At 44.7% G+C, this 25,725-nt stretch overlaps 8 protein-coding genes and 1 non-coding gene across 11 annotated transcripts; 6 read left to right on the plus strand and 3 right to left on the minus strand.

Moving 5' to 3' along the window:
- Positions 1–997: 997 nt before the first annotated feature.
- Positions 998–7,239, plus strand: LOC6738307. Of its 2 annotated transcripts, XM_016171583.3 has the most exons (5): positions 998–1,177; positions 2,487–4,267; positions 4,661–5,542; positions 5,857–6,155; positions 6,221–7,239. In XM_016171583.3, exons 2-5 carry the CDS (start codon positions 2,495–2,497, stop codon positions 6,822–6,824), a joined length of 3,558 nt encoding a protein of 1,185 aa, XP_016032160.1. In that variant the 5' UTR covers positions 998–1,177; positions 2,487–2,494; the 3' UTR covers positions 6,825–7,239. The 2 variants fall into 2 exon arrangements, with proteins under 2 accessions (XP_016032160.1, XP_016032161.1); XM_016171584.3 differs by lacking the exon at positions 4,661–5,542 and having other exon boundaries at positions 6,221–7,235.
- Positions 7,240–8,214: 975 nt separating this feature from the next.
- LOC6738308 (uncharacterized protein CG45076) lies at positions 8,215–9,719 on the plus strand. The gene is made up of 2 exons (XM_002085083.3): positions 8,215–8,325; positions 8,594–9,719. Exons 1-2 carry the CDS (start codon positions 8,280–8,282, stop codon positions 9,538–9,540), a joined length of 993 nt encoding a protein of 330 aa, XP_002085119.1. The 5' UTR covers positions 8,215–8,279; the 3' UTR covers positions 9,541–9,719.
- A 255-nt stretch (positions 9,720–9,974) lies between these two features.
- Positions 9,975–10,697, plus strand: LOC6738309. Its single transcript, XM_002085084.4, has one exon. The coding sequence runs from the start codon at positions 10,083–10,085 to the stop codon at positions 10,647–10,649; it is 567 nt and encodes a 188-aa protein (XP_002085120.1). The 5' UTR covers positions 9,975–10,082; the 3' UTR covers positions 10,650–10,697.
- Positions 10,661–13,880, minus strand: LOC6738310 (coiled-coil domain-containing protein 186). Its single transcript, XM_002085085.4, has 7 exons — positions 13,036–13,880; positions 12,750–12,869; positions 12,627–12,690; positions 12,409–12,563; positions 12,205–12,347; positions 11,938–12,118; positions 10,661–11,723 (listed from the first exon to the last, which is right to left on the minus strand). The coding sequence occupies exons 1-7, from the start codon at positions 13,753–13,755 to the stop codon at positions 10,779–10,781; spliced, it is 2,328 nt and encodes a 775-aa protein (XP_002085121.2). The 5' UTR covers positions 13,756–13,880; the 3' UTR covers positions 10,661–10,778.
- Trnam-cau lies at positions 11,830–11,902 on the plus strand. Its single transcript has one exon. It is a non-coding gene; the product is annotated as a tRNA-Met (tRNA).
- Positions 13,881–13,887: 7 nt separating the features above from the next.
- On the plus strand, positions 13,888–15,196 carry LOC6738312 (probable tRNA N6-adenosine threonylcarbamoyltransferase). Its single transcript, XM_002085086.4, has 3 exons — positions 13,888–14,084; positions 14,146–14,831; positions 14,886–15,196. The coding sequence occupies exons 1-3, from the start codon at positions 13,970–13,972 to the stop codon at positions 15,126–15,128; spliced, it is 1,044 nt and encodes a 347-aa protein (XP_002085122.1). The 5' UTR covers positions 13,888–13,969; the 3' UTR covers positions 15,129–15,196.
- LOC6738313 (fat body protein 2) lies at positions 15,145–16,239 on the minus strand. Of its 2 annotated transcripts, none has more exons than XM_016169406.2 (3): positions 16,052–16,239; positions 15,594–15,992; positions 15,145–15,518 (listed from the first exon to the last, which is right to left on the minus strand). In XM_016169406.2, exons 1-3 carry the CDS (start codon positions 16,193–16,195, stop codon positions 15,228–15,230), a joined length of 834 nt encoding a protein of 277 aa, XP_016032162.1. In that variant the 5' UTR covers positions 16,196–16,239; the 3' UTR covers positions 15,145–15,227. The 2 variants fall into 2 exon arrangements, with proteins under 2 accessions (XP_016032162.1, XP_002085123.2); XM_002085087.4 differs by having other exon boundaries at positions 15,594–15,995; positions 16,052–16,237.
- Positions 16,240–16,677: 438 nt separating this feature from the next.
- LOC6738314 (tubulin polymerization-promoting protein homolog) lies at positions 16,678–21,356 on the minus strand. The gene is made up of 3 exons (XM_016169405.3): positions 21,207–21,356; positions 17,536–17,938; positions 16,678–17,293 (listed from the first exon to the last, which is right to left on the minus strand). Exons 2-3 carry the CDS (start codon positions 17,929–17,931, stop codon positions 17,111–17,113), a joined length of 579 nt encoding a protein of 192 aa, XP_016032163.1. The 5' UTR covers positions 17,932–17,938; positions 21,207–21,356; the 3' UTR covers positions 16,678–17,110.
- Positions 21,357–24,427: 3,071 nt separating this feature from the next.
- Positions 24,428–25,724, plus strand: LOC6738316 (E3 ubiquitin-protein ligase Arkadia). Its single transcript, XM_016171585.3, has one exon. It carries the CDS (start codon positions 24,502–24,504, stop codon positions 25,651–25,653), a length of 1,152 nt encoding a protein of 383 aa, XP_016032164.1. The 5' UTR covers positions 24,428–24,501; the 3' UTR covers positions 25,654–25,724.
- Position 25,725: the final 1 nt, after the last annotated feature.

The raw sequence follows: 25,725 nt of genomic DNA on the forward strand, positions 1-25,725 counted from the left end.
AGTGGGGGGCTAGATGAACGACTGCAGCTCATCGAACCAAGGTCAGTAACACAAGTGGAAGCCACCGGAGCCACTGAATCACAATGAGACTCACTCCGGGACAGCACTGACCATACACAACACAAACGCAAACCTGATAATGATTGGGATTTAAGGTAGTGGCACGCGAACGTGATCATCGTGAATAAGTTTGGGGGGAATGTCTCTAATTTTTATGAACTTCGGGTAATTCCGCCAAGCGCTTTTTACTCACAGTGAGCTAGGTTAAATAAAAATAAAACGAAAAATAAACCGAAAATGAAACGAGTGACCGACTGATGACGTTTGCATTGACCATGGGTTAAAAACCAGACAATTTGAACTGAACTGCAACCGAAAAGAGAGGTATGAAGTAAAAAAAATGTGGGGAAAGATGAATGTATGCCAAAAGATCCGGTTTGAGGCAATGCCCAATTTTACCCTTTTTCACGATGTTTTTATTATTCAGCGGTTGCTCCTCTCTGACCCAATTCATAATTGCAGAATTGCATAATCCCGGTTTCTCAAGCAACGCCTTTCCGGGAAGCTAAATTTGGTTATTCAAAATTTGGTAAAATCGTAAAAAAAAAACAAAGCCCCATTTGGATGTTTAACACGGGCAGTCATGTTTAAGATGATGTGTTGAGTGTGGTGATAGTTTCTGGGTTTCGTACTGATAATGAAGCTATCATAGTGATATTTCCGCCTAGACCCTCGCTTACTGACCTCCAGTAGTTTGGCAGAATTGGGGATTTGAGAAAAAACCCAGACGAAAAATGATTGCCCACAAAAATCAACACTAACAGCGAGAAAGAGGGGTTGCCAAACATTGTCGTCGTTGCCGCTTTTGTATCTTTTGTTTTGGGCTACCGATTCGCAAACTAAGGCGGTATGAAAGCTAGAAGGAGACGGAATCAATGCAGACAGAGACAGCGAAACGTTGGAGCTTGACGTCGACGCTGCGCATGCGCAGCTTTTGTATAAAATGTGCGCGGCCAACGAAAGCGAAATCAGTGAACGATCTGCAGAGCAACGAAGAGCACAATCGGTGCAGAAAGTGAATGAAGTGAAAGGATAAGAGACTCAGCAAATTGCATAAGGATTATCCGAACAACAGTGATAACTACACAATTGGATTAATAAACTTGACACAAAAAAGGTGAGTGAAGTGAGCGAAATTACCACAGTGAACTCAAGTGAACCGAAAGCAAACTAATTTAAATTAATGGCTATTAGTTGTGAACTATGAGTCTGCAACACATGAAATGATGGTTGTTGCAAATGTACCTACATACACATAATAAAAACTCTTGGCCAAGAGCCTCCGCGTCATTAAGCCAATCGAACAAGCGAAACTTTCACTGCGAACACAAAGGAAAAACCTAAAAAATTTCCCAAACCCAACCAATCGGCAGTTAGCATCGCTTACGAGCACTTCTCGCCAAAGAAAATCCAAGCGAAAAAGTTGCCGGCAATTTGCAATGCAACGCTGCGCACAACTTCCGGCCGAAAAAGCGGGCCTAAAGAAATCCAAAGATACATTTACATAACTGGAAAATATACTTTGGAGGCACTTGAAAAAATCCACAAGAAAACTAAAATATAACTAGAAATTGTAGTGTGTAATGCTCTAGATGAATCAGATCGCTTTACATAATCATTTAAAATATTTGCTTTAAGAGTTTTAATAGCTTTTTATTTAAGCACGTCATTCCAAGTGGTAAAATTGTAATTCTAGCTATCCTGTTAGTTACTCCTTAAACCAATATTACATTCCTAATTGATTTTTTGCTAAGTGTAGCCGATCTTTTACAAAATCCGCCCTCGCTGTGAGCCGGTGACATAACTGCAATGCAAACGACCATAAAAAAAGGCTGAAAAGAAAAGTGAATTTTACCAAATAAAAGAGACACGAAGCGGAAAGCGGCTGTCAGGGCGAGAGATCAAGTTGAGCGATGGTAGCCAGTGGGATTGCAGTCGTAGGCTTGCTAAATCTCTGTAGGAAAATTACCTCATAAATTACGGGGGACCTGAAGCCAACGATCCAACCAGCCCCTCGCCATCCCGACTCGCATTTCGAGCAAAAGTAACGTACAAAATCAGGCAATTAAGTGCGACGGTCTGCGACCTCCAACGAAAGTAAAAGTCTTATACGAGAGTTTGAGTCACGGTGAAGATTTCGTGATGCTAACCGGTTTGGGCTTCGGATTCGGTTTTGTTACGGATTGGTTAAGCCAAAGATGGTATGGGGGATCGGTGGCTAGGTGGAGAAATGTAAACTGGCACAATGACTTGGGGTAATGGTGTCAAGCTCGCCACTTATGTCATAACCAATCATGACTAAACCTCTTCATTTATTTTCCACTCAAAAGAAAAGGCGACAAAGATGGTTAATCAATCAGTAGATTAATATATCCGTAAATATTACAGAATTGGTATCCTAAAGTTTTCCTATCTAATCATTCCAGGCTTCACAATGAGAATAAGAACTAGCCTTTTGGCAGTTGTACTGCTGGCCACCGCCTCCTTGGCCGAGGAATCAAACTGGGGCAATGAGTGGGCGCCCATGGAGGATGCCATGCCCAGTCGCCGATCCGTCGATACCAAGCCCGCCGATCAAGCTGACATTCAGGGACGTTACTTGGTCCACGAGTCCATCCAGAGCAACAGCACCACCCAGATCGACGAAGTCATCGAGCAGCTGATCAACTCCCGCCGTGAGGGCCGTAATCTGGGGGAATACGATGCCGTCTATGCTGATGGTAATATCGATCAGGCTCTGCAGCAGGGAAACGATATGCAGGCCCGCAATCTTATCCGGGATAAGCTGTGTGGATTGGGACTGATGAGCTGCGATGTGGAGGAGAAGCGTCCCTTCTACTCGACCATCTATGCCCAGGGTCCCCCACCACCATCCGGTTTCAGCGGTGGTCCCTATGGTCCAGCTAAGCCCATGCCCCCACCAAGCTACTTCAGTGGTCGCCCGCCAATGGGTGGACCTCCTGGATCTTACGGACCTCCGCCCAGCTCATTGAACTCCTTTGGACCTCCGCCCAGCTCTGTGAACTCCTTTGGACCTCCCAGGAAGGTGGGATATGAGGGACCATACAAGCCAATGTCTGGACCTTACAGGCCATCTGGACCCGGTGGCTACCTGGAGCATCCTCCACCATCCGCCATTGACGGCTCATCCGACGGTATCACCTACACGAAGCCACCACCCGGAGCCCTGATCTACGACAGCAAGCCACCAGGACCCATCTACACCGGAGGTCCTTCTCTGGGTGCTGGACCCGTTTTCACTGGTGCTTCGAATGGAGTTCCTCCATACAACTACGAAAATCCCGAGGGTGGCATCCAGGGTGCCAGCTCTGCTCCCAATGGTTTCTACTCGCAGCAGTCTTCAGCTTCCTCCGCCTCGGCCACATCCTCCAGCACCAAAGTGGTGGTTGGAGCACCACTCGATGCTCTGCAGCAACACGTGCATCATCATTATCACCATGTTGAAGGTGGCGAGGGAGCCAAGGTTCCCAGTGTGCCAATTCCCATCGGAGCTGGCCAGACCATTAACACCGACTTCAGTGCCCTGGCCCAATCCTCTGCCACATACACTCCCTCCATTCAGACTTCTTCCGGCTCCAGTTACTCCCAGTCCAATGCTTTCAATGCTGGCTTTAATGGTGCTTCTCAGGGTGGACTTCTTTCGCAGAACGGTTTTGGAATCTCCCAGAAACCCACTGGAGATCTGTACAAGCCAAACTCTGGAGATCTGTACAAGCCCAACTCAGGACTAGGAAACTTTGGCAGCAGCTCCTCTGGAGGATTCAGTGGATCGCCCAGCTCCAGTTATCACAGCCAGAACCCCGACTACTACAAGAAGGAGCTGCAAGGTGGAGCATCCAACCAGTACAATGGCATCTCTGGTGGTTACCAGGGTCAGGGTCAGTACCAGAGTGGCTATGACACCTCGCGCCAGCAGATCGTCGACTGCCAGTGTGTGCCCATCTCCCAGTGTCCCGCTGCCGATCGCATTGGTCGCAAGGAGGATCTCATTCTGCCCATTGATCCCCGCAACCTGGGCAAGGACATTGAGGCTCTGAGTGACGATGCTCTGTCCAGCAATGCTACCACTACTGCTGAGGCTAAGAAGGACGAGGAGAAGGCGGATAAGGATGACAAGAAACGCACCCGCCGCCAGGCTGATCAAAAGGATGACGAAGCAAGCGATCTCTCACTCGATGCTCAAGGGGTAAGTCCATAGAAGTCAATTAGTTTAAGTAGTGCCCGACTAATGCCAAATCACACATGGTTCACATGGACCACTAATCGAGTTCTAGCCAAGCTCCTCCCTCCCACACACACACATCCAATCAACCAATCAAACAACAAATCAATCAGTCAATCAACAAATCAAACCAATCTGACAACTGCACCCATCGTTCAACGCTCCAAGCTCAACTAAAATACCAGAGTGCAAATCGGTTCCGATTAGACCAGTCACTAATCCCAGAACTAAACCAGCTAACCAAGCACGACCTTTGTGATCGCACGCCTGCAACCCGAAACATGCAACCTGCAACCGGCAATCAGAAATGGAACTCCACCTCTAGCGTTCTTATGTTTTCCCCTTACCAACAAATAGAGACAGTCCCCGCTCGGAGGATCTCCATTGGCATTGCCCGCTCTCCAGGCCATCGAGCTGATCCAACGCAAAGTGCTGCCCACCTACGGTGTCAGCTTTGGTCTGCCCTATCCCACCGGCGGGTATGGAGGCTATCCCTCGAATATCCTGGGTGATCATGTACCCGCTCAAAACCCGTACTTTGGTTCGGTGGGTCCAAATGGTCTGAATCTCGGTCTGGTGAATGTGAATCCTCTGGTATCGGTGCAGGTGGCCAAAACAGAATATGGCGAGAAGGTGGTGAAGCCACTGGTCAATCTGCATGTCACCCCAAATGCGAATCTTATTCAGAAAGTGGGAGACTTCTTTAAGCGGAAGCCCACCGAAGCGTATAGTACCCATTACCACCATCACGATCATTATAGTGGCTATGAGCACCACGATTACGATCACCATGACCACCACGATCACCATGACCACCACTCGTATCCGCATTTCTATGGAGGATCTGGCCCGGGTCCCCATTTCAGTGTGGAAATGGTCCCAAGTACTCCCATCTTTGAGTATCACAGTGGCCCTTCAGTTCAGTATCATCACCACCACGAACCGTCTCCCTACGAGAGCTCTTACAACTCTATATATCCCGGATCCAGTCCTGATTTCGGGGGCTTTGGCGAGTACTCACAGCATGTGGAGCGAAGTGCCAATGTGAGCGGTGTTGATACAGACAGGCCATCGAATTCCGGTCGTCGTGGCAAACAGTTGAACCTGGGACCCCTCTACAACATTCCCACTCCGGCTCCTGGTGAGGCAGCTGGCAGTGATCGGATCACTTTCCCCCGGGATCGCAGGCGCAGGAGCGTTGAGGATGGTGTGTGGGCGGGAGCAGCTCCTGAGGAGCAGGTAACCATGTGTGGCTAAAGCATTAAAGTGCATTTAAAAGGGTCAATAGAGTATTAAAGTCCATAACAACAAAGTTCAAAAATTGCATGAGAAGTCCAGTCCAAAATTATCGAACTATTTTGTATAACTTTTTAAGGTTTATTTATAAGGAACACCTTATAAATATTCTTATTTGTTTATTGATAAAATTGGAAATTGGAGAAAGTTCTATGGCATTCAAAGTTTTTAAGATAGTAAAGTTCAAATCAAGATAAGATTGTAACCATTTCTCCAACATTTATCTAATTGCGATCGCCTTCCTTGATATTTTCCAGCGTGCCTATTATGGAAACCGACCCGTAGAGAAGACCTGCCGCATCAACGAGGTCTGCTGCCGTCGTCCACTGCGTCCCCAGGCTCCTCCCCAGCAATTCGGTCGTTGTGGAGTGAGGAACGCCGCTGGAATCACCGGTCGCATCAAGAATCCCGTCTACGTTGATGGAGACAGTGAGTTCGGCGAGTATCCCTGGCATGTGGCCATTCTGAAGAAGGATCCCAAGGAGTCGATCTACGCCTGCGGTGGCACCCTCATCGATGCCCAGCACATCATCTCCGCTGCCCATTGCATTAAATCGTAAGTTCCAGAGTCAAAAAAGAATATTTCACCAGAGGACTAACCACTTGCTTCTTCCTATCCAGTCAAAATGGCTTCGATCTTCGTGTGCGTCTGGGCGAATGGGATGTCAACCACGATGTGGAGTTCTTCCCCTACATAGAACGCGATGTGGTCTCCGTGCACATCCATCCCGAGTACTATGCCGGCACTCTGGACAATGATCTAGCCGTTCTGAAACTGGACCAACCCGTTGACTTCACCAAGAATCCGCACATTAGTCCCGCCTGTCTGCCCGACAAGTATTCCGATTTCACTGGAGCTCGTTGCTGGACGACTGGATGGGGCAAAGACGCCTTCGGCGAGCACGGAAAGTACCAGAACATTCTGAAGGAGGTGGATGTACCAATCCTGTCGCACCAGCAGTGCGAGTCCCAACTGAGGAACACTCGTCTGGGCTATAGCTACAAACTGAATCCCGGATTCGTTTGCGCCGGCGGAGAGGAGGGCAAGGATGCCTGCAAGGGTGATGGCGGTGGCCCATTGGTGTGCGACCGGAATGGAGCCATGCACGTGGTCGGAGTGGTGTCCTGGGGCATTGGATGCGGCCAGGTGAACGTTCCCGGCGTCTACGTTAAGGTCTCCGCTTATCTGCCCTGGATCCAACAGATCACCCAGAGCTATCAATGATTAACGGATCAACTGGCTGACAAGGAGGAGGTGACTGGCTACCATGCAAATATCACCGGATCCATTCCGGCTGACACCTCCTCCGACGAGTTCGTTTTCCACTTCTGACCGAAGCCATCTTTCAACACTCTCTCGTACTTCAACTCCCGAATCGTTTCGATAGTGGCATTCGTCATCGTATTTATCACTCTTAGTTATTACGGATGTCTCCTTGAATACCTGTTATATTTTGTTATGTATATTATTCACTTCCCTTCACTTCACTTGTTGACCCACTCATTAGCTACCCACAGTTGTTGCTCAATTGAAGACGTACCGTCACCATTTGTTGATATTAATTGTAACGCGAATCTTGTACACCGAGTTCCGATTTTGTCTTGTAAAATAGTGTTTGTCATAACTTATTTATTTATGTATTTGTAATAAATAATTATGTATTTAAATAAAAAATAATAATTTATATAAAAAAATATGTTACTCAATATTTTACTTGGGTGGGAAAATACTAATATACAATAAGTTAGTTCGTATTTAAAGGGTCATCAAATGGACACATATGGAAACTGGTCTAAAAAAAAATTTTCAAAAAGTATTGAGAATCAGAATTTGTAGTATGCATCGCTTAAAATATGTTTATAATATTTTAGCTTGATATTGTTTCTAAAACTGTTAAAACCAATACACAGAAATAATTGTGATAATTTCGCGTTAACTTTTATTATCCATGTTTTTACTTTCAAAACTCTATTACATATGTGATTAAAGTACGTAGTATTTTTAGATAGCTTTTTTTTGGAATTATTTATAATAATTTTCTTTCTTTATACTATACACTACCTATAACGGTGGCGCCTCCTTCGGTATATTAGCATTATATAATTTTCCAATTAAGAAAAATATTAAAATTTTGATTGAAAAATTCCCCGTTCGTAAATTGCCAAATTTCGTGGGCTAGTTAATCTGAAAGAAAGCGTAATCCCTCAAATGGCTTTCCCTGCACCGATGCACCTTGAATCCCGTCAAAAGCGCCACTTAAAGTTCAATTACAAAGTAGTGCAGCACATAAAATGCAAATTAAATTTAAAACATTAACAAACCCGAGCAGACCGACCACTTTACACTGTCCGTTTGGTGCAAACAAGCGTGCCAACGAACCATTAAAAAACGCCACCGAATCTTTGGCCCAAAGGCGGTCGCTTCAAACTTCCTCGATGGGAGGGAATGGATGGAAATGGGTGTAAAGGTGCCATGTGTGTGGACCCAGCTCTCCAGAGCTATTCAAATAGCTTGGAGATGGAAAATCATAACATGCCCGCGATCAGTTAAATTTAAAAACCGCAACCGACTTTCCGCAACTTGAAAAACTTTATGCTCGGCTGGCGGCTCTGAAAGACTTATAAATTGTACACTTCCATTCAATTTGAAGTTCAATGCAGTTCCAGCAGCGCTAGCGAGATGTACGGCCAAGGATTACGTTTTCTTCTCGCCCAGCTTGTCTTGGGTAAGCCGGGGAATACCCTTTTATAAGGAAGTGAAAAATAATAGTGATCCGTTAAGAACAAGATATAATAAATATGCATTCAAGCTGATGAAAAGTGATAAGTGATAGTTAAAATTCTTATATCCAAATATAATGATATTCATTAAAAAGATTTTCAAAAATTACCAGGATATCTGAAACTTTAATCATAAGTAACAAAGTTGTACATTTTTACACTATTTGGTTAAAAATCCTCCTTAAATCTTGTTTTATATCCAAATACCTTTAGTGCTCCTTTTGTCCGACGTCTTGGGTCGCCTGCACAAGAGGAATGGCTATCACTACCGACCGCAGCAACCGCCACCAATCCACCAAGGTGGATACTTTGAACCCCATCTGCCGGCAGTGGAGCCTCCCGAGCCAGAGAAGCCACAACATAGCCCCAAAAGCTACTACACCACATCGGGAGGTGGTTCCTCAGTTTCCAGCAAGGGATCCGGTGGTTATAGTATTGGCAGCGGCCTGCGTTCCATTGCCCAGGGCTCGGCGGATCAGGCCCACAGTGCAGTGACCAACCAGCATGCAGCTGCCAAGCAAGCGGCCTATATAGCCCAGAATACCCTGGCGCAAGCAGCATCCCAGGCGGCGGCCACTGCGCAAGCGGCTCTAGTGGGCAAGCAGGTTGTTCTCCAGGAGTTGGAGCAGCAGGCAGCCGAAGCCCAGAGATCACTGTCCCGCGAGCTGGAGCAACTGAAGGCGGCCAAGGTCTCAGCCAGATTGGCACAGCAAACGGCCCAAGCGGCGCATCATCACATATCCGTGCTCACAGCTGCGGTAAATAATGCCAAATCCGTGGCCGAACAGGCTGAACAAACCTCCACGGAGGTCAACAATCAACTGGCCTCCCAATCCCAGATGGTGGGTCAGTCCAAGAACCGATTAGAGCAGGTCGAGGAGCAGTTGCACCAGGCGCGCGTAGACTATGCGGCCACCAAGGAGTCCGCCCTTAAGGCGGCCAATTCCGCAGCTGCGGCTCAGGTGAATGCATCCAAGGCGGCCCAGCATGCCACGATCGGATTGCATGAGAGCACGAATCCATCGGCCCACGGGCACGATGGTCAGGAGTTGGGTGGCGAGGAGGAGTCCTACGATGAGCACCTGGACACCAGTGGCGGAGAAGTGGGACACACTGGCGGAGGAGAGGAGCTATCCGAACATATTCGAACTCCATATTAGTGTGGGATTAACTATCACTAGATTTTATATACTAAACTTAGTTGAAAGTCATATTTATGTAAATATAATGAATTAATTCAAGTCAGACTCATGCGGCTGTGAGTTATCAGCACTTAAAGATGTATAAAGATTATTTAATTATTCCTTAGATATTAGTTGATCTTTAAATCTCTGAAAAATAAAATGGTTTCAAAAATGTTATACTGCTCAAGAAAACTGGTTTCTGGGAGACAAGGACATGATTTAAACATCTTGAAACGTTTATTCGTTCTAGTAAATTTCAAATTTGTGGGCGTGTTTTCTTTTATAATTTAGCAAGTTAAATAATTATTTATTATAATTAAAAAGAAAGCTGGTTTTAAAATTACCGCGCAGCATTGCCAACACACAAAAATTACTCATTATAACAGCCCTCTGTTAAGTTTCAACAGCCATGTTAGAGCAGCCGGCACAGCTGTTTGACCTTCCCGGTGACTGGCAAACTCACTGTTTTTATAACTTGCAACAAAAATTTAATTAAAATAGTGAAATAACCCAGTAAAATGGCCCAAAAAGTGATCAAGTACATCGGCCGCACCACAGACTTTCGCGGCAACACGCTGTGGGAGCTGGTCTCGGACCTGCCCAATTGGGGAGTGGGCCGCCTGCTCATACGTAACATGTTCCAGCGATATCCGGAGCCCTGCTACATGCGGATTCTGAAGGTGCAATCCGTGGACGAGCAGCCCGGCGAGATCCGCAAGGTGCGGGTCACTGTGGAGAAAACGTGGCGCGGCGTAACGCAGCCAAAGCCTGTGGAAATCTACAGCACCAGCTATAAGGCAGACTACGAACTGGTGCCACAGGATCAGGAAGCAAAGTACCTGAACAACAAGAAGAAGGTTGAACCAGTGGTTCTGCCCACAAAGATTGACCTTCCGCCTCTGCTCCGCGAACTAGTGTCGGAGGAAACGGGCAACCCCAATCCCCAGATGAAGGTCCACTACAAACTGACCGACAACAAAATGGCCAGATTAGCCAAGGATGGTGAAAAGCCAACAGTTAGCTTCGCCCTTGGTGTGGGCCAGCCGAAACCCGTGAGCGCCAAGCTTTACGAAGGATTATTATAAGCCTGGGGACGTTGTTGAAATATTAAATACATCTATTATACACTTAAACATACGAACATTTGATTTGTACACTATCTACACGCGGGTTAGACTCTGGAATGGAATACTATGGAATAAGAAGACTGGCATTTACTTGCAACTGCCCTCCAGGGTGCGCAATTTCCTCGTGAGATTGTCCACTTCGAGTCCCAGCACATCGAGGTTCTCTTTCAGCGTTATATTCTTCAAGAGCGTATCCTCGAGCACAGCTTGCAGTTTCTTGTTAATCTCCAGAGAAAGTTCGAGGGACATGGCCTTATTCTCGCCTCCCGCCTTCGAGGATCCGCCATAGATGGCTGCCATGATCCCATTTCCGTACTTGACCAACTCGCTTTTGTTCTGATCGCTGCGCGATGTGGTTAATGCGCCGGCAGTCTGATCCCTGAGCATGTAGTGCTGCACCACCTTGGATTTCTTCTGCACCTCGGCCACCAGAGCGGCCGTGTGGTTCTCCAGAAACTCGATGCGTTCGGTTTGGCGGGCCGTGGCCTGCTGCAGTCGCAGTATTCGCTCCACGAGGACTTTTTTGGACGGTACCGCCTGGAGATCTTGCTGCTGTGGCGGCTGTTGCACGGTGGTGGCACTACTGGCCACCGTTTCCGATTCGGAGGACTCGCTGGCCCGCCGACTGCCGCTGTGCATGCTGCCGTGGCTACTGGAGCGACTATGACTCCTTTGTTGAGGATTCTCCGTTGGATAGCCATTGATTGCCTGCTGACAGTTACTGCAGTAACTGATTGGTGTCTTCGGTTCCGTAATTCCTCTTTTGTACTTGTTTAGCTCGCGGTGGAGCTCTTTCAGCACGGTGGCATGCTTGTGCTGGGTAGCCTCAAAGTCACCCTGAACATCCTCCAGCTTCTGCTTGGTCAGTTCGTACATCTTCGTCTTTTCGGACAAATGCTTGGCCAGCAGCAGTCGCTCCTCGTTTTTCTCGGATGCCTCCAAACTCAGTTGCTGCTCCAGTTGATTGTACTTGGTGTCGTAGGTGAGCTTTTCCTGCTTCAGTAACTTGTTCTCGGCATCAAGTCCCTGGGCCTGCCAAAATAAAGGAAATAACATCAGATCCTCGAACATGGTATGGTTTAGGATGCATCTGATACCGGCATTTATCTCGACTGCTTAGAATTGTTAGCCATTCAAGGCCTCGGTGGCGCAGTTGGCAGCGCGTAAGTCTCATAATCTTAAGGTCGTGAGTTCGAGCCTCACCCGGGGCATGTACATTTTTTGGTTTATTTTTACTTGTACTTACCTTTGCTTCCGCCAGGCAAATATCATTCTGCAGCTGCACAATTAGTTCACTCATCTCCTTGTTAATAGTGAGTAGCTCCTGCTTCTTAACTTTCAGTTGCTCCAGCTCCGATTCGTTGTCTTGGACCAAAGCCTCCAGTTTCTGTACTCGTTTCTGTTGATCCATCAGTTTTTCTTCGTTTCTACAAAGAAAATTATCATTTAAACATAAATGGGATTATTGTTTGGATTTATCCTGCCTCTAATGTATACATTTCCTGAAACTTACATTGTGTTCTGAGTACGCAGTAGCTGCAGTTCCTCCAATTGCCCCCTGAGTTTAGCGGAGTTAAGTAGCTCATCACTGTACGAACCTTCTACGGAATTGTGCAGCTCTCGCAAACGATTAAACTCCTCTGTGAGCTGGTTATGCTGCAAAAAAGAAATTTAGAACAGTTCAAAATGAAATTGAATATTTCAACACTCGATTTACCTCCGTGGTGATCTCCTGAAGCTGGTTCTGCAGTTCTTTGTTGGCTTCGCTTAGTTTTTGCTGCTCTTTGGTGAGCTTATCCAGAGCCTCAGTCTTGCTGGTAATCTCGTGTTTCAAGAGTATTGTGTTGGCTTCAAATTCCATTTTAAGTTTCTCTGTGTATAAAAAAGGGAATGGTAAGGCCAGTTAAACATATATCATTGAAAAAATAAACGAACCATTTGCCTTTTCCTCTAGTTTATTGGGCGCATTCTTTTCCTCTTCCAGTTTTCGTTCTACAACCTGAAATGGGAATCAAGTTCAGTGAAGATCAAATATAAGCTTAGCTAATGGTTACTTACCGCTTTGGCTTCTGTTTCAATGTTCAGTTTGTTTATGTGATACTTGAGCTTGGACTCCAAGTGACCCATTTCAGTTTTGTACTTTTCGCACTCCCTTTGATATTTTCTGACTTCATTGCACTGATAAGGAAAAGATAAATGTTATGATAAGAGATTGGTTATCTGCAAAATTTTGGAACTGGAGCTTGTATAACTCATAGAGGAATTAGTTTTATTGCCAATTAAGCAATTATTTGATAGTCAATCTTTCGTTGAATTATAGAAGCAGCAAAGTATTCCTACACACCTTTTCATCGATGATGTACGTCATGCGGGACTTTTCTTCGCTCACAGCCAGGAATCTGGTGGACACATTCTTTACTTCCTTTTTGGCCTCGGCCAGCTGCTTCTCCACCGCCTCCTTCTCCTTCTTGGCGTCGATAAGTAGCTTTTCCTTCATGGCGAACTTAATGACGGTGGCTTCCTTCTCCTTGTTGGCCATTTCCATTTCCTTGCGGCAGGCCTGCTTCTCCTTGCCCAGAATGGCGTTCTCCCGCTGAATGAGGGTGATCATGTTGTCCTTCTGGACATTGGACGTACGCAGTTGCTCCAACTGCTGCTCGTAGTTGCGCCGCTGCTCCTCAAGCTGGGCCAAGCAGTGGACATGGGACAGAATGTCCTTCTGCGGAGGTTGCGACGAGGTTTGCTGCAGTTCCTTCACCTTTTCCTGGGCCTGCAGATCCTTGAATCGCAGACTTAGTTCTTCCTCTTCGATGGGCACTTGCTCCAGTACGGCTGCCTTGAGATCCTGCTCTATTTTGCCCTCATCCTGGTCAGCAACCTGATCTTCATAGGACTCAGTTTTCACATCGCTTTCTTCCAGCTGCTGTTCAATGGAATCCGCTTTCATATCCACGTCTCCAATTGTTTTCTCATCTATGTGGTTAGAATCCCGGCCAGAATCACCATTTTCCACGCTGGGCGGATTTTCCATCTCAGCCGGCGCTATTGCCTGCGCTGATTCCATTATCGTATCGGTTATTTGATCATCTATTTAAATTTTACAATGAATTTCGCGTACTTTTGCTATACAACAAAAGTTTAATATTTGCAACCAGCTGTTAGTTTGGAAAAGTTGGCAGCCCTCCTTGAGCAATATGACCACAGATGCCGCTCGGCGCGAAGGGGCACACTAATGCTTGTTTACATTGCGATTTGCTTAATGTGTTAGAATTTTAAACATGGTTTGCGCTTTGGGCATTGAAGGCAGTGCTAATAAAATTGGTATTGGCATAATTCGAGATGGTAAAGTACTGGCGAACGTACGCAAAACTTACATTACCCCACCAGGAGAAGGTATTGTCACATTCTAACCCGCCGGCTGGTAAACATTTCATCATAACCAATCATTCAACAGGTTTCCTTCCCAAGGAAACGGCCAAACATCACAGAGAAGCCATCCTGGGCTTGGTGAAATCCAGTCTAAAGGAAGCCCAATTGAAACCCTCTGATCTAGATGTTATTTGTTACACAAAAGGCCCAGGAATGGCTCCTCCTCTGCTGGTTGGCGCCATTGTGGCTCGCACTTTGTCGCTCTTGTGGGATATTCCGCTGCTGGGCGTAAATCACTGCATTGGACACATCGAGATGGGTCGCCTGATCACCGGTGCCCAGAATCCCATAGTTCTCTATGTGAGCGGTGGAAACACACAGGTTATTGCCTACTCCAATAAGCGATATCGCATCTTTGGCGAAACTATAGACATTGCAGTGGGCAATTGCCTGGATCGATTCGCCCGCATCATCAAGCTGTCCAACGATCCTAGTCCGGGCTACAACATCGAGCAGTTGGCCAAGTCGAGCAATCGTTATATTAAACTCCCCTATGTGGTTAAAGGCATGGATGTCAGCTTCTCGGGTATTTTGTCCTACATCGAGGACCTGGCAGAGCCGGGCAAGAGGCAAAATAAGAGAAAAAGGGCACAGGAGGAAGAGGCCAATGATTACAGCCAAGCCGATCTTTGCTATTCGCTGCAGGAGACCATCTTCGCCATGTTGGTGGAGATCACAGAGCGCGCCATGGCCCACTGCGGCTCAAATGAGGTTGGTTGCGACTGTTTTCCAAATTAATCTATGAGTTATCCGACTTCTTTCCAGGTCCTCATAGTTGGAGGTGTGGGTTGCAATGAGCGACTTCAGGAGATGATGTGCATTATGTGCGAGGAACGCGGAGGCAAACTCTTTGCCACTGATGAACGTTACTGCATAGACAACGGACTAATGATTGCTCATGCTGGTGCAGAAATGTTCCGCTCCGGCACTAGGATGCCCTTTGAGGAAGCTTTTGTGACTCAGCGATTCCGCACGGACGAAGTGCTGGTCAGCTGGCGGGATGACTAATCAACACAAGGACTTATTTCTGTGCATCGTTTGTTTATTAAATAACTAGTGTCCATAATATCTTCATATTTGTAAAATGCGTGTGTTTAGGATGTGAACTTAGAGGGCCTGTTCCTTGCCCGTCCACTGGGGCTTCATTTCCAAAGGGTAAACGCGCTTACCCTCGATGACATAGACAGCTCCATTCTTGTCCTTCTCCAGGACATTCAGAATGCAGCGAGAGACATCAGCGGCACTCTGCTTGTTCAACCTATCCAGGATCCTATAGGTCTCGTCGCTCGTTTCCGGGAAGATGATCTTCTCCGTAAAGTTAGTGAACATGTCCGTCATTGTAGCTCCTGGACAAACAGTCACAAACTTGATGCCCGAACGTTGATAGTACTTTTCGTTCTAATGAAGAAGAGACTTAAATGAATAACCTTATTCAAGAGATATTAAAGAAATTATTAAAAAAATTGTAGTTACCGCCAAGCAGCGGGTGAAGTTGATGATGCCAGCCTTGGTGGCTCCGTAAACGGGAATGATGAACATTGGATCCAGACCCACCACCGAGCTCATGTTAACCACAATGCCGCCTTTGCCGCCATTATCCTTGCCCATGTAGGGCAATGCGCTCAGTGTGGAATTGATGATTCCACCGAGATTTACCAACAGAGTCCTCTGCACATCCTTGTCGTTGAAAATCCCTGCTACATTGACCACAATATCGATATTGCCAAAGGTCTTGGCTATCTCCTCATAGGTGGCTTCCACACCCTTCTTGTTCGCCACATCCATCTTGACGATCATTACGCTTTGGGTGGGATGAGCGGCCCTAAGTTTCACAAACTCCTCCAGGTTATCCTGCAAATCAATGATGGCCACCTTCTAGGAAGCACTCGTTTTAGAAATTACTTCACGTAATAATGTGTAAAATAACCCACCGCTGCTCCAGCGGCCAGGAGCTGCTTGGACACCTGCAGTCCAATGCCTCCAGCTCCACCGGTCACCACTGCATTCTTGCCGCGAAAGGACATCTTGGTCTGGCTAATTCGTGTAGTAGTCGGTGGTATTCCTTGTGGCTTCATCAAACACTGAGCTCCTCAGTTGCACTGCTGACTTGGAGCATCAATGATCGCCGCTTTTATACCTATTTCCCAAGGGCTATATGATATATCGTTGAGTGACTTTGGTTCGAATGCAATCAATAGCTAGTTTTCCACCTGCTCTGGGTTAGGATTATGCAACTTATGCCCATATATCAATTTCCATCCCCATCTGGTCGCTCTAGCGTTCAGTCTGCTTCACACCGCTCTGGTTTTTCGATGTCAGCTTTGCATCAGTGATAAAGTCATTGTGTAGATAAAGCAATGATCTCTTAATAACCATCTTCCAGTGAGATCTTTGTAAATAAGAAGATATATATGGGAAAATATGTAGGGCTTTCTTAGAGGTCTTACAATTAAATGTATATTTCGATTTACCAAACCATATTAATTGCTTTAAAATTTATAAAAATTTTGGTTTTTTAAATTGTATTTCCTCCCAATTGAAATTCAAGCATTACAAATATTTTAAAGTGTATTTATTCAAGCAAAATTCTTGTGAAAACATAACATATCTACATATGTATGTCGTATATCTTTGGTTTTCGTATGTGATATTCAAATTTCATTCACAAATTGTAATATTAAAAGTTTATCTGTTATCTTAGGACTACCAAACATGGGATCGAGTACCATGAAATGTGTATAAATTTGATTTGGATTTACTTTTGAACTCTTTGGGCCGCTTCAAAATTTTACGTATTAAAGGATAAAGATGGAAAACCAAGAGGTAACTCAAAAATTATAATCAAAAATATCAATTTATTTGTAAGCACTTAAATTATCACAAACTTATTATATACACAAAGATAAATTAGATTGGGAGACATTAACTAGGTAAACACAAAAGTTAGAAATACAGATTTATGAGAGGGTGAAAAACGGTGGTTGCCCCATCTAGTGGGCATTGTCGTAGGTGTCCTTGTGCTGGTAGCCACTCACATATCCGGATCCATCGACCACGTTCCGTCTGCCGGCGATTCCCTTGCCCTTTCCGGAGGCATCGAAGCGTTCCTTGTGGGAACCTGTGTACTTGCTCGTATCCGTCAATCGATCCACGGCAGCTGCGGCTTTTCCAGCCTAGAAATGGTAACAAAAAGTTTATTAGCTTTCCAATATTATGACGTTCAAAGGTATGAAAATATATTTTTTTAAAAACTCCTGTTAGAAAACTACTTAACAATTTGAATGAATTATTATCAACAAAAATCATTTAAATTTTGTCATATCTATATGGTCATCTCGAAGTCCTTTAAACTTTAAAAGCAGTCGGACTTACATATATAGATTATATTTTTCACAAATCGATTTATAAAACCCACCGAAACGGACACAACTCCTGGAGCTCCGCAGCTGGCCAATTTTTGCTTGATCTCCGACAGCTCCACCTTTTTCGTCTTGGCCAAATCGTCCAGGAATTTGTTGTAGTCGCTGAGCGAGATCTTCATGGCCTTGAACTTCTTGAAGTGGATGCCCGTATCCGTGGTGGTGATCTTCTTGTCGATGACCTTGGCCTGTTTCATCCACTTGTCACTCTGCGACAGCGTGATCAGCTTGCCATCGGACTTGGAGTCCCCGAACTTGGAGAAGGCCTTGAACTGATCCGAAAAGCTAATCTTGGGCTCATCCTCCAGCGCCAATTGGGCCAACTCGGTAGCGGGCACCTCAGGAGTTGGAGCTGGCGAGGGGCTTCCATTAGCTGCGGCTGCGTCGGACATGGTGGATCTGAAAAATAGATTACATATTAATATTTTTTTGAACCTTTACTGAACCCTACAGGTGTTTTAATAGACTTCCAAGAATAAATAGAACCTTTAATTTCCCATATGGACTGGGGATCATAAAACATTAATATTATGCCTAGCCTGATAGGTCATTGTTTTGTTTAACATTTTGTTGTGGTTTCTTCCATCACGCAACTTTTCCGCTCCTGCGTAATCGGTTGGCTACGGTCGTCACCTACGCAGTTCCTCACCTGTGGGCCACAACGCTCAACAACATTGTGGTGGGTCTTGTCCGTCACCGTCAACTAACCACATATAGGTGCTATTCCCAGACGTATCTTTAGGAGCACCTTATCAGTACTTTACTCACTTCGCTTTTGCAATGATATCACAGACCATGCTGGGACTGGACAAAGGCAAAGCTATACCCACCCAAAGCTAGGCCAAAGCTCTCTCAGATGGATTTCGAGAGGTGGAAATCTAAAGGCAAATTGGGAGAGACTCAATCATGGGATGGCGTCATCGGCTTGGGTCCCCCATCTCCCAACGCAGCTAATTATCGCCTTTTGGCAAACGCAAATACACAAAATAAATAGTCAACAGGTTTGGCGCACATAGGTGACTCTATGGGGGTCAGAACTTAGCGCTAGCATGCTAGATCTTTTATGATTAGTCTTTAGCATACAGTTATCATGGCTTTTAATAATCCTAAGGCGATATTAGGTATTTACGGTACAGCTATATAGTTATAGCTACCTTATATACCCTAAAATTATTAAAATGAATCACTCTTGTGCTTATTAAAATAAGAAAAAAGCTATAAATTTTCCAAAAAAAAAAAACACTGATTTATTTATTTTAAGTTTCCCTACGCATCGCCAGAAATTCCTCGCTTAATTTGTTACACACCGAACGTGGCATAAATTTGGATGATAATTTAGTTTTAAAATTGCTTGTAGCATAAATTGTCCCCGTGTTTACAGGCTACCCAACACGAAGTCGAGTCCTCAGCCCCATCCCCATCATTCCATAAACAGTAAATAAAACGTGAGCATTTATTGGCGGGGCCATTAATTACGCACCACTTAAGGTTGCAAGTTGGAGCCCCAGGAGAGATGGAAGCCGTTTGGGCAAGCATTTAATGCGGCGATAAGATGCGACTGCAACCAGTTTGGAGTCCTCTATCCGTGAGATATGATGCCGCGGCTTGTGCCTGCACAGATGCGAACAAATCGAAGTGGACGGGGGGTGGGTAGTATCACCATGACCTTGATGCAGTTGGTCGAGCATGTCAAATACCATATTACCACCCCCTAGCCCCATTCGCAATCCAAATCGAAAAATGACTGAATAGAGCGGAGTGCTTATGTCATCGCCTCATTACGCCGGTTCTTGATTACGCTGTTCTGGGATCAGCTTTGAATAGCTCTGGGGTGAGGCAATTTCATAGCCCATATTCCCCAGATAATCCATCGAAATCATCTATGTAAACTGAGCGGTTAATTGGGAACATTGCATGCATAGCAAGTCCGCCGGTCATTAATCATCTCATTGGTCTCAAGACCAGGGCCATTGAACTTGAACTCCGCTCAAGACGAAACAAATTACCCGGTCCCAGTTCCCGGACAAGACTAATGGAACCCTTTACTCCGCCCCTACGTGTAATTGGAAGCCATAAATACTCGGAAACAAGAAAAGTTGACAAACTACACCACAAAAGAAGTTGGAATATGCAAGAAGAGTTTTAAGATGGCAAAAAACCAGAGGCTAACGACTAGGGAATTACCTGTAAAATCAAAACTTATAAGAAATATCTTTAGGTAATCTTTGGTGGCTTTCAAAAAGCGTATTTAACTGGATACTACATATATCACAATGGAATTAATATTGTAATATTAGTAATATGACTTTTTACTAGCCATCAAAAATAGTTTTATTTATTAGATCCAATTAAAATTAGTTTGATATTGAATTGAGTTTGATTGAATTATTCAAGTAAACATCGCCTGATATCTAATTGCCAATAATTTTGTGAAATGTTTATACAAAATATTATATGCTAACAGTTTAAGGTGCTCGTAATCCAGTTAAAAAAACGGAAAGACTAATTTTAAGATCATAAGATAGTCGCGCCACAGGATGCTCTGATCAAACTTGGATACTGTATTTACACCAAATAAATTATTTTTTTAATATTCTTTGACAACTCAAAGTGCAGATACCCCTCGCGAAATAAATGGCAGAAAATCAGGCAGTCTGATGGGGAGCGTGGATAGTCTAAATCAGAAATAATCCGCTTGGCTGTCAGACCATAAATAATTCGATTCTTCTCATTTCCCATCTCTGTTTTGGCTTCTTTCTCTATATTTTCGATCGGCGGAACAAGTTCTCATCCAGCTCCAGTCGAGCATTGCGAATTCGTTAATATTTTAATAAGTTTTCTACCAAAATGGTAAAAGTTAATTGGGCAATATATATGACCACAATTTGAATAGGAATATGAGTGGATATTATAGATAGCCATTTTCGAAAAGAATGGACTTCCTGGTTAAAAAAACCCAACCTACCTCAAGTGGACCGCTGGAGAGCGAATGTAGGAAGGGAAATTTGGGTCATCTCGATGTATATTTATAAAACAAACGACTTTGGGGGGAGAAACATGAAATATTGCACCACATATGAGTTTACGTGTGTAAATAAACACACTGAAATATTAGCGCCTCGAACTGAATGCATAAATTAAAGAGAACTTTTTTTTTTGGGGGGAAAACCAAACAGGAAGTCAGGGCATTCTGATAGAGCACGCAACGCAATAGAGAAATCATTGACTTAGGGGACTTATGCTCGGGACATAATATGTGTATGAAATGTGTAGCTACATCACCACTAGCCCAGATGACATCACTGGCAGCTGGGAAACGCGCAAGCGCCAGTTTGGAGAAGGGGTTTCTGGGGGCTTGGTACTGGAACTTCAGACTGATGATTCAAATGCACGCATATATACACACGGAAGCGGGGAAAATGCGCCTAAATCAGGACCTCCCAACGGAAATTGAAAACAATGATGGCCCCCGGAAACAAAAGAAAAGGGGAACGCGATGCGGTAAGTGGGTCAAAATCTGCTCTTGAAAATATGAACCTGCTACTCATAAAACGAAAAGAAATATCCTTGGCCTGGAGTCTGCTTATAGATGCAGGATACAGCAACATTTTCGAAAACCATAAATCAAACGAACTAGATTTTTTATCCCTAAACGTTTCCAACTTACATTTGTTGTTAAATAAGTTCCAAAATTCTTGAATATATTTCCAAAAAAAATATTTGTTTTATTCCTCGGCTGTTTTTCAATCACTTTTGAGGCAAACGCGCGAATGCTGGCGATGTCGAAACTCAACTGTTTGGACAAATGCGCAGCCAGTGGCTAGCGAAGGCCCAAGCGGCGTATGAGTGATATTTTTGTTTTGAGTGAGCTTTCGCTGAGTGAAATAGAAACTCGCAAAGGAAAATTCTCCTCAGCATTTTATCCAAAGAAAAGATGGCAAATCATATGTGAGCTAACATAAATTCCAAAACTTTGTGAATGAGATAAGGAATACGATTTAAATCGTATAGACTCTTTTACTGACCCCCTAATTTTTTTTCAAGCGATGACTTCATTTCGCAAAATTTTATACACGAAAACTAACAACGAAAGCCACACGACGAAGCCATTTATCAGAAATAAAAAGAAATAAACGAGACCTAAAAACAACTCAGAATAACAAAAGTGACGCTAGCCACCAGAATCTTATCAAACCAACAAGTTACACTCAAAATTTTGGTTTGTTGTGAGTGAAATTCTGGGGTAAAAAGCTTAAAGCTTTTCCTGATTTTATATTGTCTAAAGGGAAGGGGGGATTCGCCACACAGTCTGAGCTACTAAAACAGTCAATTTGTATGTGCAAGTCACAAAAAACTAAAAACGATGCGTGAAATTGTTGGTTAAAAACACGCACAACAAGTGCCAGACAATTCGAATAATTAAGGGGTATCTTTTGGGCTTACTTGAACGCGTTTTTGGGGTGTGACTAGGGCAATACTAAACCAGTGAGCTCATGCTTAACTATGCAAATGAGTACTTATTTCAAGCGGCTAAGATTTGTCGACCGCCTTACTAGCTAAATGGGTTCTTTGAACTTTTCTATTTTGGACATTCAGGAAAAAGTAAAAGTCAAATAGGAAATCATAAGGAAATTACTTCGCACTCCATAAAATGATTAAACACATTCTGAAATAAAAAGACCCTGCCCTAAACCCAAAACAAACCCTAAACGAAGAAAAAAAAAACTTTGACATTGATTTATGAGAACTGACTGTCGGAGGAATTTGGTAAGTTTTTTTGGCCAACTCGATGAAGTCATAGCCCTGGCCCAAAAGCAAAATACAACGCAACTGAAAGACTAACTTGGAGAACGAAATACCCTGAGGAGACTTATAATTAAGTTCGTAAATTAAGCATAAGGTATTACAAATAGAGGACTAATTATAAGTATTTAAAATAAAACGTTTCATTTATAATTTAAATATTTCATTCTGCAATATTCATTTATTCAGAAGACACCATATAGTTTAGAAAATGCTTATATAAAAACTGGAAAGAGATCAATTTCCATAAATTTCAAACTTAAGTACAATGTTTTACAGCTAAAATACATTTTAGAGTGATTCGTTTACTCTTTTTCTAGGACATAAAATCAAAGTACTCCCAGTCCTGAAAAATCCAAACATGATTCTTGCCACCTGGCCTATCTTAAGTGCACCTTTAATGAGCCACGAAGGCAGTTCAAAGAACCGATGGTGGTACACAAATCAGGGCACAGTCCACTCGAGGCAGAACAAAGGGAGTGAACCAAGTGGACTGGACCATATTGCCAATCCAACTTCAATTCCAGGCCAGAACTTACCAGCTCATTAAGCCAGGCTGGAATGGCTGGAGAGAATTGGGCTTTGATTGAAACTGAGTGCCAACGGGGCTAACATTAAAACGCACTTATCAGCCGGGCCGTCAAGGCCAATCCAATGAGGTTCTTGCAGTTGCTCCTCCTCCTCCTCCTAATCGGGAGCGAAGTTTAAGCACCAGAGATCTGAGGCATCCGATAAGCCCGTTGCTAAAAATAAAAATGCCCAGCGAAGGAGGAACAGGAGATAGCAATGCAGCTGCAGTTGCATCAGAGGCGGATGGGAATCATATTCTTAGGGGGTTTTCTTAGTATCCGGTTGAAATAAGTATATATCTATACTGCATACTAGGATCATTTATTTAGCGGACTTGAGGATTAAATATGTACCTAAATGTATTATGATTTTAAAGGGAACTTTTGACCCCCCCAAGAACCCCATTGTGTTCGCCACTGGAGCGCATGACTCCCGTGTCCAAGCTGTGGCCAAATGTGGCCCTTGGCCTTCACTCACCTTGAGATGCCGTTGTTGTCGTCGTCGGTTGTTGCCACAGTTGTTGCAGTTGCTGTTGCAGTTGCAGTTGCTGTTGTTGTCGTGGCCCCGTTGCAGTGTGCGGACAAAAAGGAGGCAGAGATGCCACAATGCTGTGGCAGCAACAACGATTGCATATCAATTACACGCTGGTCTGGATGCGGTCTTTGGCCTTGATGGTCCACCCAGCCAAGGTCCTTGGTTCGCTTGCAGATCCAGATGCAGATGCAGATGCCAAGATGCCAGGCAGCGATTGCTCCTCCCGCTGCGGAGAACTAGGCTCTGCCTCCCTCATTTGGGCCCACTCCAGCCTTGGCCACAATTAAACCAAATTGACAACGCCTTCACGAGGCGTCGATCCCCAAAAGGGGAGTGAAAGGCGGAGCTGCAATGTCCGTTAACGACACAAGTGGACACGACGACGCATTCGCATCTCCTCGTTTGCATTGAAGTGCATCTGATGGATACATTTGGAGAAATAATAAATTGGCTATTTTACTATTTACTATCTTAAAATGCGACAGATATTATTACTATTAGGTTCTTTTTTAATAAAATAAAATAAAAAATTAATAAAATAATCGTGCTTGTACAATTCCGATGAATTATCTTTAAGTACAATAATTCACCTTTTTTATGAATAATATATCCTATTTTTTAACGATTATGACTCAAAATTAAAATTCTAAGAATTTAAAAACAGTCTTGTCTATAAATATTATTATTTATAAACATTTAAATTTATGATTTAAAGTTGTAATAATTATTATTAAACAAATTACGAATTACTTTGCTTTAATTTAGTTCATAAAATTCACCTTACAATGTGAGGCTAGAAGAGCATATACTATTTGTAAACATTTGCAGATAACAATTTGGACTGCTTTTAGAATTTTTCTCGCAGTGTATCAGAATAGAAGAATCAGAAGGAACAGCAGCAACTGGCCGGCAGGAACCTCAGCCAGAACCAGACCTAGAACTCGCGAAAGAACCTGCTGGGTATAAAAGGATGAAGACCTAGGCTCAGAATCAACAGTTACCAGTGAACTGACGAACAAGACTCACTCAAAGGAATCTTCCACTGCCGCCCAGCCATGAAGTATCCACTTCTGTTGTTAGGAAGCCTCAGTTTGGCCCACGGACTGGCCTTGTACTATCCCTATGCGTACACTGCCGAGGGATCCGCCGTGTTCACGCCCACCCAGCGCCAGTATATCGCCAAGGATGAGTTAGGTCAGTACTCCTATGGCTATTCGGAACCCTTGTCCAGCAAACAGGAGACCCGCACCCTTGACGGAATCACCCAAGGATACTATAGTTACCGGGATGCGGCTGGAAAACTCCAGACGGTTAACTATGTGGCCGACAACGAAGGTTTCCATGTGGCAGCCACTAATCTGCCAAAGGCCAAAGTTCCCCAGGAGTCGCTTGAATTTAGTCCCAGGAGCGCGTCGCATCCGGTAGAACATCATGTCGAGCATCACGCGGAGGTGTCGCATCCTGTAGTTCAGCATCCTATTGGCCACCATCCCGTTGAAGTTCCACATCATCACACTGTTGTTGAAAGCGGACGAAGTGCCCATCCAGATGGACACCATCCCGTCGAGCACCACGATCACTCCGTTTCTGTTGTCCAGCATCCTGGTGGCCACCATTCCGTTGAGGTTCCACATCATCACACTGTTGTTGAAAGCGGGCGAAGTGCCCATCCAGATGGACACCATCCCGTCGAGCACCAAGATCACTCCGTTTCTGTTGTCCAGCATCCTGGTGGCCACCATCCCGCTGAGGTCCCTCATCCTCACACTGTTGTCGAGAGCGGCCGAAGTGCTCACCCAGATGGACATCATCCCGTCGAGCACCACGAGCACCCTGTTCCTGTAGCCCAGCATCCTCTTGGTCACCATCCCGTTGAGGTTCCTCATCATCACACTGTCGTTGAGAGCGGCCGAAGTGCTCATCCAGAGGGACACCATCCCATCGAGCACCACGAGCACGCGGTTTCTGGCGCAGACCCATCCGGTTCCCATGGTGGCCACTCCCAATTGCCTCATCCCGTTGCTGATACCGCTGAAGTGGCTGCGGCCAAGTCCCTTCATCTTCAACGCGTCCACGATGAAGGCGTGCGCAACCAGGTGCTGGCCAAGATTCCAGTTGCCGTGGCTCGCAGCCACCATATCGTGGTTCCTGCTCCAGTCTACGGCTACACCATTCCCAGGTACTACACCCCCGGATTCTACTACTGAATGACAGCTGCCTTCGCACTATTTGGTTCATCATTTAAGAATTTCGAATTTAAAATAAAAATTGTCCATCAG

The sequence above is a fragment of the Drosophila simulans genome, chromosome 3L (assembly GCF_016746395.2).
Source record: "Drosophila simulans strain w501 chromosome 3L, Prin_Dsim_3.1, whole genome shotgun sequence".
Taxonomy (NCBI): domain Eukaryota; kingdom Metazoa; phylum Arthropoda; class Insecta; order Diptera; family Drosophilidae; genus Drosophila; species Drosophila simulans.